This window comes from Aptenodytes patagonicus, chromosome 11, assembly GCF_965638725.1.
Source record: "Aptenodytes patagonicus chromosome 11, bAptPat1.pri.cur, whole genome shotgun sequence".
Lineage (NCBI taxonomy): Eukaryota > Metazoa > Chordata > Aves > Sphenisciformes > Spheniscidae > Aptenodytes > Aptenodytes patagonicus.
The window spans coordinates 1,929,820-1,943,413 of NC_134959.1; the positions used below are offsets into that span (position 1 = coordinate 1,929,820).

General features: G+C 61.9%; 2 protein-coding genes across 4 annotated transcripts; one reads left to right on the plus strand and one right to left on the minus strand.

The window, feature by feature from the left end:
* The first annotated feature begins 2,051 nt into the window (after positions 1-2,051).
* APRT (adenine phosphoribosyltransferase) lies at positions 2,052-5,967 on the plus strand. Of its 2 annotated transcripts, XM_076348922.1 has the most exons (6): positions 2,052-2,131; positions 2,342-2,445; positions 3,342-3,475; positions 4,321-4,399; positions 4,543-4,633; positions 4,985-5,967. In XM_076348922.1, exons 1-6 carry the CDS (start codon positions 2,052-2,054, stop codon positions 4,995-4,997), a joined length of 501 nt encoding a protein of 166 aa, XP_076205037.1. In that variant the 3' UTR covers positions 4,998-5,967. The 2 variants fall into 2 exon arrangements, with proteins under 2 accessions (XP_076205037.1, XP_076205036.1); XM_076348921.1 differs by having other exon boundaries at positions 4,543-5,967.
* Positions 5,968-7,661: 1,694 nt separating this feature from the next.
* CDT1 (chromatin licensing and DNA replication factor 1) lies at positions 7,662-12,378 on the minus strand. 2 transcript variants are annotated; one of them, XM_076348803.1, is made up of 10 exons: positions 12,005-12,378; positions 11,481-11,645; positions 11,162-11,388; positions 10,454-10,648; positions 10,198-10,343; positions 9,772-9,875; positions 9,294-9,482; positions 8,745-8,879; positions 8,454-8,655; positions 7,662-8,342 (listed from the first exon to the last, which is right to left on the minus strand). In XM_076348803.1, the coding sequence occupies exons 1-10, from the start codon at positions 12,365-12,367 to the stop codon at positions 8,179-8,181; spliced, it is 1,890 nt and encodes a 629-aa protein (XP_076204918.1). In that variant the 5' UTR covers positions 12,368-12,378; the 3' UTR covers positions 7,662-8,178. The 2 variants fall into 2 exon arrangements, with proteins under 2 accessions (XP_076204918.1, XP_076204917.1); XM_076348802.1 differs by having other exon boundaries at positions 10,454-10,651.
* Positions 12,379-13,594: the final 1,216 nt, after the last annotated feature.

Genomic DNA, 13,594 nt, shown 5'->3' on the forward strand with positions numbered 1-13,594 from the left:
CACGGGATCCGCACCAAATCACTGCAAAATACCTGGATAGCTGCTGGCACGCTGGCACACACCTCGAAGACAGGCCCTAACGGCTGTCTGGAGGGCGTGGAGCTGAGCTATCCCCATCGCAGCTATCAGCAGCAAGCACTGAGCTCGGCCAGGGGTGTTGCATGCTAGAACTGCCTTTGCTTTGTGCAGCGGGTTATACCCAGACGCATTTGGACCAGATCCAAGTCGTATTTGCTAATGTAAGAGGAGATCTGTACTCATTCAGCAGTACGTCTCCTGCCCACAATGGATTTTGCACGGACAAATATCTATTCACCCATCAGGCGATGGGAGATAGGAGCTGTGTGAGAGTGCCCTGACCTGCCGTACGAATGAGTGACACCAATAGCTGCTGAGCTGTTAGTCCCGGACCGAAGGCGCTCAGACCGGCTGTGTTATCATCCCCCATGAGTGTAATCCAAACCAACGGTTTTAACAAACACAAAATGCGATTCCAGGAGTTCACAAGAGGTGACGAGGGACAGAAAAGCAGGGAATAGTTTAGTCCTAACAAACTTGCTATCTATGCAAGACGCTGGGCAGGGGTGAAGCGGGGTGGAAATGTAAGCCCTGGGCATGGGACCCCTTTCCGAAGTTGGCTGGGGCAAGGCAGGGTCCCAGGGCTCCATGAGCTGGGGAAATACGGCTCCACATGCTGCATGTACCAGAGCACTCTTCAGGGGGGAAACTGGGGCTCCATACACTGGGGTGCCAGGGCTTCGTGCAGTGGGGGCACCCAGCCTCTGTGCGGCAGGGTACGGAGCACTGTGCACTGCCACAATCGAGGTACGGGGGCTCCCTGCTTTGAGGTGCTGGGGTGCTGCGCACTGGAGACACCTGGGCTCCATGCTCCAGGATACTGGAGCTCCATGCTCCGGGGAGGTAGGGGTTCTGTGCGTTGGGGTACCAGAGCTCCATGCAACGGGGCGGGGGGGGATTGGGGCTCCATGCCCCAAGGTACTGGAGCTCTGTGCACCTGGGTGTTGGGGCTCCGTGCACTGGGGTATCGGAACTCCATGCACCAAGGGGATTGGGTCTCTGTGGCTTGGGGTGCCGGAGCTCCATGCACTGGGGGAGGTTGGGGCTCCATGCACCTGGGCACTGGGGCTCCATGTACTGGGGTATCGGAACTCCATGCACCGAGGGGATCGGGTCTCTGTGGCCCGGGGTGCCAGAGCTCCGTGCACCGGGAAGGGGGGTGGGGGGTGGGGTGTCGGGGCTCCGTGCCCCAAGGTGCCAGAGCTCTGGGCACTGGGGCTCCGTGCACTGGGGTATCGGAACTCCATGCACTGAGGGGATCAGGTCCCTGTGGCCCGGGATGCCGGAGCTCCATGCACCAGGGGAGCTTGGGGCTCCGTGCACTGGGGTATTGGAACTCTATGCACTGAGGGGATTGGGTCTCTGTGGCCTGGGGTGCTGGAGCTCCGTGCACCGGGGGAGGTTGGGGCTCTGTGCACTGGGGTATCAGAACTCCATGCACCGAGGGGACTGGGTCTCTGTGGCTCGGGGTGCCAGAGCTCCATGCAGTGTGTGGGGGGGGAAGGTGTTGGGGCTCCATGCCCCAAGGTGCTGGGGCTCCGTGAGCCTGGGCACTGGGGCTCCGTGCACCGAGGGGATCGGGTCTCTGTGGCCCGGGGTGCCGGAGCTCCGTGCACCGGGAAGGGGGGTGGGGGTGTGTGTCGGGGCTCCGTGCCCCAAGGTGCCAGAGCTCCGTGCACCTGGGCACTGGGGCTCCGTGCACTGGGGTATCGGAACTCCGTGCACCGAGGGGATCGGGTCCCTGCGGCCCGGGGTGCCGGCGCTCCGTGCACCGGGGGAGTCTGGGGCTCCGTGCACTGGGGTATCGGAACTCCGTGCACCGAGGGGATCGGGTCCCTGCGGCCCGGGGTGCCGGCGCTCCGTGCAGGCCGCACCCGGAGGCGGCGCCGGGCCGGCCCGGCGCAGCCGCCCCCCGCGGCGAGCTCCTCCCGCCCGCCCGGTGCCGCGCGGCGGCTGCGCAGAGCGGGGCCGCCATGAGCGAGGAGCGGCTGGGGAGGGTGCGCGACCGGGTGCGGTCCTTCCCCGACTTCCCGGTGCCCGGCGTGCTCTTCCGGTGCGGGCGGGGCCGGGGCCGGGCCGGGGATGGAGCAGAGCCCGGGGCTCGGACGGGGGGCTTGCTGCCAGCTCCTCTCCTCGCTGCCCATCCTTCCCCTTGCCTGCTCCTGGCAGCACATGGCGGGACCCGCTTCCCCTGGGCTTCGGAGCTCGGTCGGGAGCCAGACCGGCCCCCGGAGGTAGCTAACCGCACTCCCTCTCTTTGCAGCGATATCAGCCCCTTGCTGAAGGATCCTGCGGCTTTCGGGACTTTGATTGATCTTCTGGAAGATCATTTGAGGGCATCTTTCCCCAAAATCGACTTTATTGCAGGTGGGTGTTGGTTGAAACATCTCTGAGGCCGGTGCAGAGCGCCGTGTCCTCGGGCTGGAGGCGTGGGGAGGCTCCTCTGCTAATGGGGCAGGAAATACTGTAGCCCTTGGACATTACAATCACCCGAATGTTGGCCTCTATCGTACGGTAACACCGGGACAGGTTATACCCTTAACTTACTTCTGTAGTTTCCTGAAATACTGGGTTTGGATGTGGCAGGCGCCATCTGATGATACTTCAGTGCCAATTTCGTAATTCATTGCTTTCATCATGAAAAAAAGAGTCGGGGAGTACTGAAAGTCTGTCATAAAGTCTTACAGGCATGCCTGTAAGGTCTCGCACAGTCCCCACGGCAGGCAGACCCTGTTCCAGCATGTTTTCCTTCTCGGGGGGCCTTTTCAAGCCAACAGAAACAGCCTTTGTGGTGATAACGCGTTGCAACACACCTATGAAAGAGGCTGAGGATGGAAGTGCTTAGGAAGGCAGTGCTTGGGCTGGGCGATAGCCCAAAGTTCAAGGAGTCTAGACGAAACGTGGTCCAAGTGCCTCATGATAACTGAAGTCTGTCTCCCGGTGGTACAAAGTCCCTGGCTGTGTGGCTGAACTGATACCGGAGCTTAGCTGAGCTTATCTCGAAGAAGAAGAGCTAGAAGGGAGGCAAAACGGGCTGATGGGGGGACCGATGCGGTGCCCCGAAGCCTGTCAGCAGCACATCTTGGCGAACACAGGCAGTGCAGGAGTGCGGTGTGTGTTTTCAACCCATAGAAATGACTGTAAGAGCAAATTGCTTCTAGAGACCCCCCTAAACACGGGAGGATAAACCTGGGGTATCGTGCAAAGACACCCCCAGTCGAATGGCTCTGTTCTGAGTATTCGTGCTGCTCTGCTCCCCCCAGGCCTGGACTCCCGCGGCTTCCTCATAGGCCCCTCCCTGGCTCAGAGACTGGGGATCGGCTTCGTGCTGATACGGAAAAAGGGGAAGCTTCCCGGTCCGACCGAGTCGGTCTCCTACGCCCTTGAGTATGGCAAGGTAATACCTGGGGAGGAGAAGAGAGTTTCCAGGCTGGTTGATGGAGGGCCGGGGGGGTGTCAGCGAGGGGACGGGGTGATAAAACCAGCGGGGTGGTCCCCAAGCTGGGTTTCGCAGCCCACGGACACGTGGCTTGTGTCAGTGAGCCACACTGTGATTTTTGTGGGAGGTGATAAGACTTGGTGCTAAATTATTTTCTTTGGCTTGAATTCAGGGGCATGAACGTGGAGTGTGTTTCCCACTCTACCAGTAAGTGCTATAAGTAAATGCCTTTATTGCATGGCTTCAAAACGGAGTGCTCACCTCGTAACACCGCAGCTTCTCTGATTAAAGAGCAGAGGTGTAAGCCTAATAACACGCTACCGCTGGCAACTAACGGCAGCCAGGGACTGGCAGCTGAAACACCAAACCTAGGCGTTATTTATGAGGATTGTTTGGGCCAACCCCTGCATGGGACGAGTTCATCCGACACAGGACGTGCCTGTGACGGTTTGGATCTGGCTTGGCGGCGCTCTCAAGGCAGAGTGCTCCAGCCCAGTGCATTACAGGAGATTTTCCCCACTGGAGAACTGCTTCGGGATAAGGTTTCACCACGGGACCATAACTCACTTGATGAATGTTCAGGATCTTGACATGCCAGAGGGTTGGCCCAGCAATCGCCTAACCCGCTGTGTAGTTCTGTGGCACTCCCCTGTAGCTGGAGTATGTGTTTCGGGGGTTTTAGCTGCTGAGTGTTAAGGTTGATCTTGCTGAAGACTCGTCTGCATTCCACCATGTGTTAGCAGTTTGTGAAGTGTTTCCCCGTAAGGCGAGACTAAAATGAAGCTACTCTTTCCACCCTGCAGGCTGAACTTGAAATCCAGAGCGACGCCGTGGAACCGGGACAAAAAGTAGTTATTGTAGATGACTTGCTTGCAACTGGAGGTGAGAGAAGCAGATGGTGTTAGGGCACGCGTAACCCCCGTACGCATGCATTGGTGACAGCAGGAGTGGCCGTGGGGTTTGAAGCTTGCCTCGGCACTGCTCCTCGAGTGACAATGTTTCTGCTCAACCTCTGTGTCGTGCAGGTACCATGTGGGCGGCCTGCGAGCTGATGAAGAGGCTGAGGGCTGAAGTCCTGGAGTGCCTGGTGATCATAGAGTTAAAACTCCTGAAAGGGTCAGAAAAGCTCAAGTCCATCCCTTTCTACTCCCTGCTGCAGTATGACTGAGGAGGAGCCGGGAGAAGGGAATGCGCGCCCTGAGCCGTGCACAAGTTCGGGCTTTATTCAGTGACTCTTTATTGATGTCATGAGGGGGTGGGCAGGGGGGGAACCTACAATTTTGATCCTGGCCAGATGCTATACAATTGTAAGTCCTATTTATTTTTCCAAGCCACAGATTAAGGTGTGTCGAGTGTAAGGATCCTTTTTGGAGTTCATCCTTTTGGGAGGAAGGAACAGCCTGATTGTTTTGGGGGATGGAGACCAAAATGCAGCTTCACCGAGTCTTTTTTTTTTTTTTTTTTTAGGAGACCAAAGTGAAAATACTGCTGCTGAGGCAGGAGAGGTCTGATAGCATAGGGGGCCCAGCATTCCCTTTCGGTTGAGCCGTGCCTGGTCAGCCTCCTAGGAATGCGTTAACAGTTTGCCAAAGGAACACAGAAGATGGGCAAAAAGTGATTAGTTGTCTAAGGGATAAATCCCTCTGTATTTGACCTCAGAGGATGGTCTGGTTGCTCTCTGCTGTCGCTCACACCAGAATAGGTTGCTCTTAAATTAAGGCAGTGCTTGTTAAGGAGAATTAAGTGCCTGCCCAGCCCTGGGTCCTGAAATCGGGAGGCAGCCGCTGCCAACGCAATGGAGGTTGCTGGCGTAGATGAGCTCCAACGCTGTGTCAGCTTGCAGCTTGGCTCGTGGTCTCCTTCCCTTGAGGCTGTGGGAAGCCGTCTGCCTTCCCTTGGTCCAGGGTAGTTCTCAGCAGTGGATTTTGCAAAACTAGGGGCAACCTACATCGTGAGAAGTAGCTCACAGCTGGGCCACAGGCGGTGAGGAAGGGGGCCGTGCACGTGCTCAGGGGTTGTTCACCTGCCTTCTGTCCAGCAGCAGTGGCACCAGGGCTGGCAGCTTTTGTTTAGCACAAATTCCCCATCAGCTGCAACGTACCTGCCTCCCCTCTGCTGTGTTCTTATTGGGGCATTGGGACGTCGAAAGGACGATGCCAGTCTGGAGCTCATTCTTGTTGGTATGTTTGGTGTTAGATAAGGCCACAGGAAAGAAAGGAAAGGTGTTATGCTTGTAGCCGAGCTCCGGCAGTCTCACTCAGGTTGTGTGATGGATGACGGGGGGTTTGGAGATGCTCCCGTAGCGGGGTTCAGTTTGGTCACAGGAGTCGCTGAAACCCAGCGCGCCAAAACTTTCACATGCCTGAAAACATTAGGGACTGTGTCCCTGTCCTAGCAGGGGCTGAACTCACTGGTAAAATAAATGTTGACTTATTTTTATTTTTCCTGAACTGTCTCAGAGCTGTTCTTGCAGTAGCTGAAGCTGTTAATTACCCTTGTGATTGTCTTCCTCCAAACCCAGGCTGTCGGCGGACAGCAAGGCTGTGGCGTGAGCTCCCCCTTGCCACCCCCGAATGCTCGGAAGGAATCGCTTGCCAGGACTGAGCAGTTCAGGCATCTTTTCTCCGTGCCCGGCACCGACCTCTAGCTGGAGGGGGGTACCCAGGCTGGTCCTGCTGGGTTGCAGTGGAAGTGCCCAGTGCTCATGGGAGCGTAGACCAAGCCCCCGCAGCTCAGCTCACCTTCCCCACCCAGTGCGCGGGGATGCTGCACGCCCTGCCCTTACACTTGTAAGGGCTATTACGGCTATTTTTATCACCGTTTCCTGAAAAGCCACTTCAGTGCTGCTCACTTTGCGCTGAGAAACGCCGTTCCCCCAGGAGAAACCTACCCCAGGGCACTTGTTTTCACAGCCAGCCCCTGCACGGAGCCAAGGGAGGCAGCGCCTCGCACGCATACTTGGCACAAGGAGAGGGTCCCTGCTGCGAGGTAGAGAAGGGAAAAATTAGTTCCACCCCAAAGAGCTGTGGAAAGCAGCTGCACGCTGTGGCAGCGAGCGTAAGCCCTGCCAGTGCCAGAGCTGGCTGCGTGCGGGGCCAAGGGCTGACATCAGGGAACCCGGCGACGGTACCTTCACGTTGGCCGGGCTGCGAGCGACCGCTGATGTAATTTGCTCGTAGAGACCAAGGCTGTGCAGGGGTGGTTTCCAGGCAGGAGGAAGGGGTTTTTTTGTCCCAGGCAGCGTAACGGGAGCTTGCTGCAAGCTCCCCTGGGGCACGCGCGTGCCTGCCAGGCTGTGGAAACCAGCTCCTCTCTACTGCCGTGAGGTCCGTTCAGCACAGCCGATAGCCCAGTCCTGCGCGTCCCTCCAGCCTCCGGGCTGGGTTTAAACCCTCCTCCCTGGAAACAGGGCTACCTCCTGCCAGCAGTGCCGGCCAACTGGCCTGCACGACAGCAAGCAGGGTCCTGGAGGACGAAGAGGAGGAGGAGGAGGGCCTGCCTGCTCCCTCAGCAGCTCTACGGGGATCACCGAGATCCAGCCTCGGAGTCTGGTCCATCAGGTGGGGAAGCTTCCCTGGACCAGTGTGGTCCCCCACCCAGAGGGATGAAGGACAGTCACCTTTCCGTGCCAATCCTTGATGCCCCATGCTAAAACCAGCCGAGTTTGGCTCAGGAAGGGGTGCGAGGCGTGCCCGACGTGGCACTGGGCGGGGGGGCAGCTCCCACCTCCTCCCCTGCGCCCACGCTGCCCCTCCTGCAGCAAGCGCTGACCTGACCCGGGCGCTGGGCCAGGCCAGCACCTCTGCAGCAGTCAGCACCCTCTTTGTCCCTCCTTCCCAAGCCACTTCAGCCGAGGGACCCAGGCTTTCCCCTGGGAAAAAGCCCGCCTGCGCCCACCCCCGGCCCTGCCTGCTCCTGTCCCCGCGGGAGCTGCTCCACAGTCCCTATTTACAAAAGCTGCATTCAGTTCCCTGCAAACCCACGCTCACTTTTTCCAGTACGTCTTTCTCCAGGAGCTGGATGACGACCCAGCCCTTCCCTGCGTGTGCCGGCTGGCGCCAATTGCCATGGTGAACCGCGGTGCTAACGCGGCGCACAGACAGGCAGCTCACGGAGGAAGAGCGCTGGGTTAACACAAATCAGCTATATTTAAAACATTTAATACAAGTTATGTTTTGACAAGTCCTGTAGTAGTTTCCAGCAAGTGCTGGAGATGCTTTTCCCTCCCTTAAAAACAGAACGAGGCCCAGAGCTCCAAAAACATCAATTTGTGACTTCTTCTCTCAGTCCTTCCTGCCTGTCACCTTCTCACCCTGCCCAGTCCTGCCTCCACCCCACCAGGGCCCAGTTAATGGAAGAAACCTCCTGCATCAAACCTTCAGGAGAACACAGCAAAGCCAAGAAGAGGTTACTAGCTCCTCTTCACCGCTTGCATCGTCTCCCCAGGACCCAGAGACCGCCTGCCTTCAGCTCGAGGGTTAGGGCAGCTACAGTCCTCATGGACCCTGGCAGAGGAAACGGTTAAATGAAGGCGTTTTGCTCTTCCTCAGACATCCCCGAGGATGAGCCTCCCGTCAGCCCACACCAGATCCCGGAGCGCAGTTGGGATTTGCTACATTTAAAGGAGATTGCACTGGGGAATCCTCGACCCTTGGGGGGGCTCAGAGGGCTTCTGCCTCCTTTGCCGCCCTGGTGAGCCTCTCCGTGACGAGGCCGAGGTCCTTCCCTTTGTCCAGTTTGATGTAGGTGTCCGTCCTGACGGCGTGGATCCCCACCCAGTCGGGCAGCAGCTCTGCGAAGAGGCGCAAGTGTTTTTCCATCTCGCCTGTGAAAAGGAGCAGCAGCCGCCGGGTCAGAGCTCAGCTCCCCAGCCCCTTCCTCCTGCAAAGACGCTCCCGCGCCGGCGAGGACCCCCCCCCCCCCCCAGCTTTCCTACCGGGAGGCATCTGCACGTCGTAGCTGTCGGCCATGCGGGCACAAGCCACCTCCATGGTCAGCGCCTGCTTCTTCTCGGCCACGAAGACGTTGCGCAGGATGCGGGCCATGGCTGGCAGCCGCCCCAGCATGGCGAGCCGCTCCTCCTGCTGCGGTTCCCGCGTCATCAGCGCCTGCAGCTTCTGCGCCTCCTTTGCCCGGATCTTGGGGAGCAAAGAAGATGGGGTGAGACACAGGCAGGTCCGTCCCCCCGCCCCGGCACCGGCATTACGGCCAGGACCGAATTACTCACCCTCTCGAGCAGGGCCTGGGACACCCCTTTCAGAGCACTGGAGGTGCTGGCAGGGGACGGTACTTTGGAAGCCACCGGTTCCCCCGCACCGGCTTCAGCGGTTCTTAAGGCCAGGTTGGCAAGAGCTTTTTCCATCTGCTCATGTGGAAGAGGGAGGAGGAGTTGGGTTACAGCTGGGAGCCGCTTGCACTGGAGGAAGGAGAATTTTCCCCTCCGCCGCCCCCGCCGCCACCCTGCAGCCCAGCGCTCCCACCCCAGCGCGTCCGACCCATCCCTGCCTGCGCAGAGGACAGTTTGAGGTGCTTCATCTCCTCTCCCAGCCCCAAAGTCAGTACTGACGGCTCCTCTAACCTGAAATCAGTCCTATGCCACAACCTGCAGCGGTAACAGCCAGGCTTGCGTTCCCACCTGCCTACATCTTACAGTGCTCTGGGTCCTGTGGCTCTGAAACGATCCTTCCCGACCCCTATCCGATAACATCTTCCCAGAGAGACGGCTGGTTTGAGGTCTGCCAGCCACAGACGGAGCCAGACCCCGGTCCTGACTCACCTTGGGGGTCAGCATCCCCCGAGCCGTGCTCAGCACCTCCTGGGCCGTGGTGAGCCTGTCCTCCTGGGGCGGCCGCGGCAGCTCTGCCGGGCTGATGTCCGGCACTTCGTCCACGTTGAAGCGGGGATGCCAGCGGGTCAGCTTCTCCTCCGGCACCACCATGGGAGGGCTGAGGGCGGCCAGGAATGCCTGGAGACGGGGGAGAGCTGCGTCACGGCACCTGCGGGCCAGGTACAGGGGAGCTGGCCATTGCCAGCACGGCTTGGCAACACACGGCAGCTGGCTTGGAGGCAATTCAGACCCAGGAAAGATTCTGGCTGCCATCCTCCCCACCCACACCTGCCTGCCAAGAGCATCCCACAGGAACCAGCGATGTCCTTCAGCCTGGATGCCAGCCCGCTCCTTCTACCCGCTTCTCTAGAGAGTGACCAGAGCAACCCCAGACCCCAAAAGCAGAGGGTGCTGGGGGGGCCCTCACCTTGTGGTGCTGCTTGACGATGTTCACCAGGTTGCGGTTGAACTCCTTCCTGCGTTCCAGCAAGCGCGACGCCGACAAGTGCGGGCGACCGTCCGCTTTCTCCTCTGCCAGGAGACACACGAGCATCACCCGTGGCATCTTGGCAAAGCGCGGCAACGCCGCGACGGGGCCCAAACCTCAAGAGCCTCGGGAAGGAGAGGATCAGAGCCCCGCTGTGGGGCTGAGTCGCTGCCAGAATCGCTGCCCTATCATCCTCCCACTCGCCCCAAAAGTGGTTTTTTTCCCCCCACTTCCAACACACTCAGGCCCCCATGCGTCAGGTGATTATCTAATGGACCAAGCAGAGAGCACCCCTGGGGATTCAGGGATCCCAGCCAGGACCGAGCACGCCCCAGCTCTTGGGGGCCCCCCCTGAGTTGTACATACCTTCCCCCAGCACTGGCTCCAGCGTGAGCTGGTAGTCAGACTTCTTCACGCCGTTGCCGAAGGTGGGGATGTTCTTCTCCTGGCGCAGCCTGTACGAGGTGGGGTATACTGCCTTGATCTGCCCCACGTGCCGCTCCTCAAACTGCCTGCAACAGCACCCGGAGAGGTCAGGAACCCCAAGGGCTGACACCAGGGCACTGGCCCCGACAGCTTCAGCTGGGACCCTGAAATGGGCTGCCCGCTGCTGCCAACTTACTTGCGCATCATGTCCTGCACCCCCTGCTTGACCTTCGCGAAGGTGATGGTCTCGGCACGGTTGAAGAGCATCCCGGCAATGGTGTCCATGCTGCGGAACATCTCCGCCAGCACCTTGAACTTGTAGGGCAGCGTGAGCCCTGGAGGCAGGTCCTGCGCGAGGGTGTGGAACCGCTGGTACGCGGGGGGCTTCTCACTGCTGGGAAAGGAGAGGGGTCAGGGTTCCCCAGCACACAACAGCCACCGAGCATGGTGAACGTGGCGCTGGGACAGCCCCGAGGGTGCAGCCGGGGACCGAGACCGGCCAGGACGGGGGCCCCACTTGCCGACAGGGCTGACCTCAGAGCCTAGAAGCTGCGTGCCCGCCCCGGTTAGGGGAGACCCCCCTCCTACCCCCGTCCCCAAACCCTTCTCTGAGCAACCTGTGCCAGTACCTGGGTCACATCACCCATCCTGGGGACGTGGATGCCCCAACGCTCATGGCAGAGTCAGGGTGGCCTGGACCATGCTTGAGCACTTCAGAGAAGCCCTTTGCATGCAGCAGGGCCACTCCAGCGCTCCTGCAGAGCCCCCACACCCCCCTCACGAGGGTGGGAAGACCCCTGCAAAACTGTTACGGGGCTGAGCAGCAGAAGAGGGCTGTAGCAGTCACCGGGACACCCCGATTTCCCCTCCAATCTGGGGCTGCATCCCCGAAGCCGCTCCTCACCCGGCCTCTGCTGCAGGAGCTGCCACCCCGGTGTCCCCGGATGGCCCCGCTCCCAGAGTGGCTCCACTTCCCGCTTTCTTCTCACGGATCCGCAGCTCCAGTTGCCGCGCTTGCTCCAGACGGCTCCGCAGGTTGTGGCTGGCCCCGGCGGGGACGGGTGGCAGCTGGGCCAGCTGGGCCAGCGCCTTCACCCTCCGCAGGCGGCACCGCAGCCCGGCCAGGTCCTCCTGGGTGGGGAGGGAGCACACGGTCAGAGCAGGGCTCACACACCGGCAAGAAACACAAAAAATTGGAGCGAAAAGCCAGGCTTGTCCCATACCCGCTGCAGGCGCCTGGTTGTCTCCGGGGGGGCTGTGCCGGGCTGTGTCCCCCCATCCTGGCCCTGGCCGGGGGAGCGGGTGGTGCCGGCCAGGGGATCCGCTGCCAGGTCCAGCGAGGGCGGCGTCGGGGGCCGAGCAGTGGCTGGAGGCGAGGGGCTGGCGGCCTGCAAGAGAACAGAGGAGCCTCAGAGGCTGCCTGGGGATGTGCAGGGAGCCCACCCGCCGGGAACCCTCCCCGGTGGGCCCCCCCCCGGCCTTGCACTGGGAGGGGGCGGGGGGGGGGCATAGGGGGGGTCTGAACTAGGGGCAGGAGGCAAGCCCTTGGGGGGGGTCTGCATCAGGCAGAAGGAGGGGCAAGCCCTGGGGGGGTGTCTGCACTAGGGGAGGGGGTCAAGCCTTTGGGGGACACTGCTCCGGAGACGGTGCCCCAGTTTTACGGTTCCCCCCACCCACCCCCCTCAACCCCATTTCAGGGCCGCAGCCCGGGGGGAGCGGCGCATCCCCGACCCCGGCAGCTCCCTACCGCGGTCGGCGGCCCCGGCTCCGCATCCCGGTGCAGCTGCAGCCTCTTCCGCGCCGAATTCCCGCTCGGCTCCTCGGGCCGGGCCCCGGTCGGCGGCTCCGCTTCCATCTCACGGCGGCCCCGCTTCCTGCCCGCCAGTCCCCGCACCGCCGGGGAGCCGCCGCGGGCCGGGGTGCGCGGCGAGCCGGGCAGCGGCGGCGGGTGGGCGCTGAGCCCCGCCGGGGCACCATCCTCCTCCGCCTCCCGGTGCACCGGGGGCCCGGCAAGGGCGGCCTTGAGCCGGCGGCCGCCGTCGCGTTTGGCCGGGGCTCCGGTGACCGCCTTCGTGCGGCCGAAGAAGTCGGTGAGGCGGAGCTGGGCCATGGCGATGGCGGGGGCGGTGGCGGTCCCGGTCCCGGTCCCGGTGGCGGTCCCGGCGCGCCGACACGTGCGCCCGCTCCCGCGCGCGCCAAAGCCTCCGCTCTTGGCGGGAACCGGCGCGGCTGCAGCACCGCCCACCGGGGGCGGGGCGGGGTCACGTGGGGCGGAATTGGCGCCACGGGGCTCTTAAAGGCGCCGTGCCTCCCCGTAGCGGTGCTACACGTGGGGGCCGGGAGGGGGCTGTCCGGCTGCGGGGGATCAGACCCGTTCCGGGGAGGGGGGCTCCGACCTCGCCCGGTGCCGCAGCGCCCGGTTCGGGGGATCGGCTGGTGCACCGTGTGCCCCTGCCTGCCGCGGGGAGGGAGGCTGCCTGGCCCTCGGCTGGCGCAGGGGGCGGGGGGGGGCCGCAAGCTGGGGGCCCCTGAGCAGGGGCAGAGTGGGGCAAAAGCAGGGCAAGCGGCATCTGAAACGGCGCTGGCCCGGCCAGCCCCTGGGCTGGTGGTCACCCCTCTTATCTGCTCGCCCCAGCGCGCTTGGGGCCGGGGAGCTGCTTGTTTCCAGCTCGCACGGGGCCAAGCCCTGCCCAGCTCCCAGCGAGAGCTCTGCGGTGGCTGTAAGGTCCCTCGAGGGACGCTGCCACTGCTGCCTTCCCCCGCATCCGCCGGGCAGTGGCCGGTGCTCCGGCTAGGGACAGCCATGGGAACAAGGGGCTCCAGAGGCACCCGCAGCACCCCCTGCCCCGGCACCCCCCTGCCCCGTGGCGTGGCCGCGTGCTAATGGCCTTCCCGGACGTGGGAGAAGCTTGCTCGCCCACAAAACGCCTTGCCGGGCACTCAGGCCGTGCCCGCAGCACATTACGGGGCCGTGCCGTTCTCCAGCATCTCTCTTAAAGCCTGAGCAAGGCCGGCAAAATCCACTCAGGGCCGGATTCGGCTGCGCGAGGCAGGGCTCTGGGGTGCCGTTCCCCACGCCCATTTACTTCCACAGCCTCTATTCCCAGCCCGGCTGCGGTGCGGTGGGTGCTCAGGACCAGGCTGGGAGTGAGATGCCAGTGTGGGTGCCGTGCACCGCCCTTTCTTGGATCCATTCTCAGTGGGGGGATGCAGCCCGGGGCTTTTGCAGCGGTAATTTCCATCCCTGGGTCTCACAGACATGGTGTTAATGCAGAGCCTCACGGCTTGGCGTTGACAAGCGTTCTATTTCTGCGAGTGAATCCCTCTGGGTCCCAGC

Excerpts from the sequence above, each read along its gene's own strand:
- APRT (XM_076348921.1), top strand. The coding sequence starts at position 2,052 with ATGAGCGAGGAGCGGCTGGGGAGGGTGCGCGACCGGGTGCGGTCCTTC. Across the intron at positions 2,132-2,341 it reads GTGCCCGGCGTGCTCTTCCG|CGATATCAGCCCCTTGCTGA; the intron begins GTGCGGGCGGGG and ends CTCTCTTTGCAG. Across the intron at positions 4,400-4,542 it reads TGACTTGCTTGCAACTGGAG|GTACCATGTGGGCGGCCTGC; the intron begins GTGAGAGAAGCA and ends TGTGTCGTGCAG.
- CDT1 (XM_076348802.1), bottom strand. The coding sequence starts at position 12,367 with ATGGCCCAGCTCCGCCTCACCGACTTCTTCGGCCGCACGAAGGCGGTC. Across the intron at positions 8,880-9,293 it reads GGGGGATGCTGACCCCCAAG|ATGGAAAAAGCTCTTGCCAA; the intron begins GTGAGTCAGGAC and ends CCACATGAGCAG. Across the intron at positions 8,343-8,453 it reads CGACGTGCAGATGCCTCCCG|GCGAGATGGAAAAACACTTG; the intron begins GTAGGAAAGCTG and ends TCCTTTTCACAG.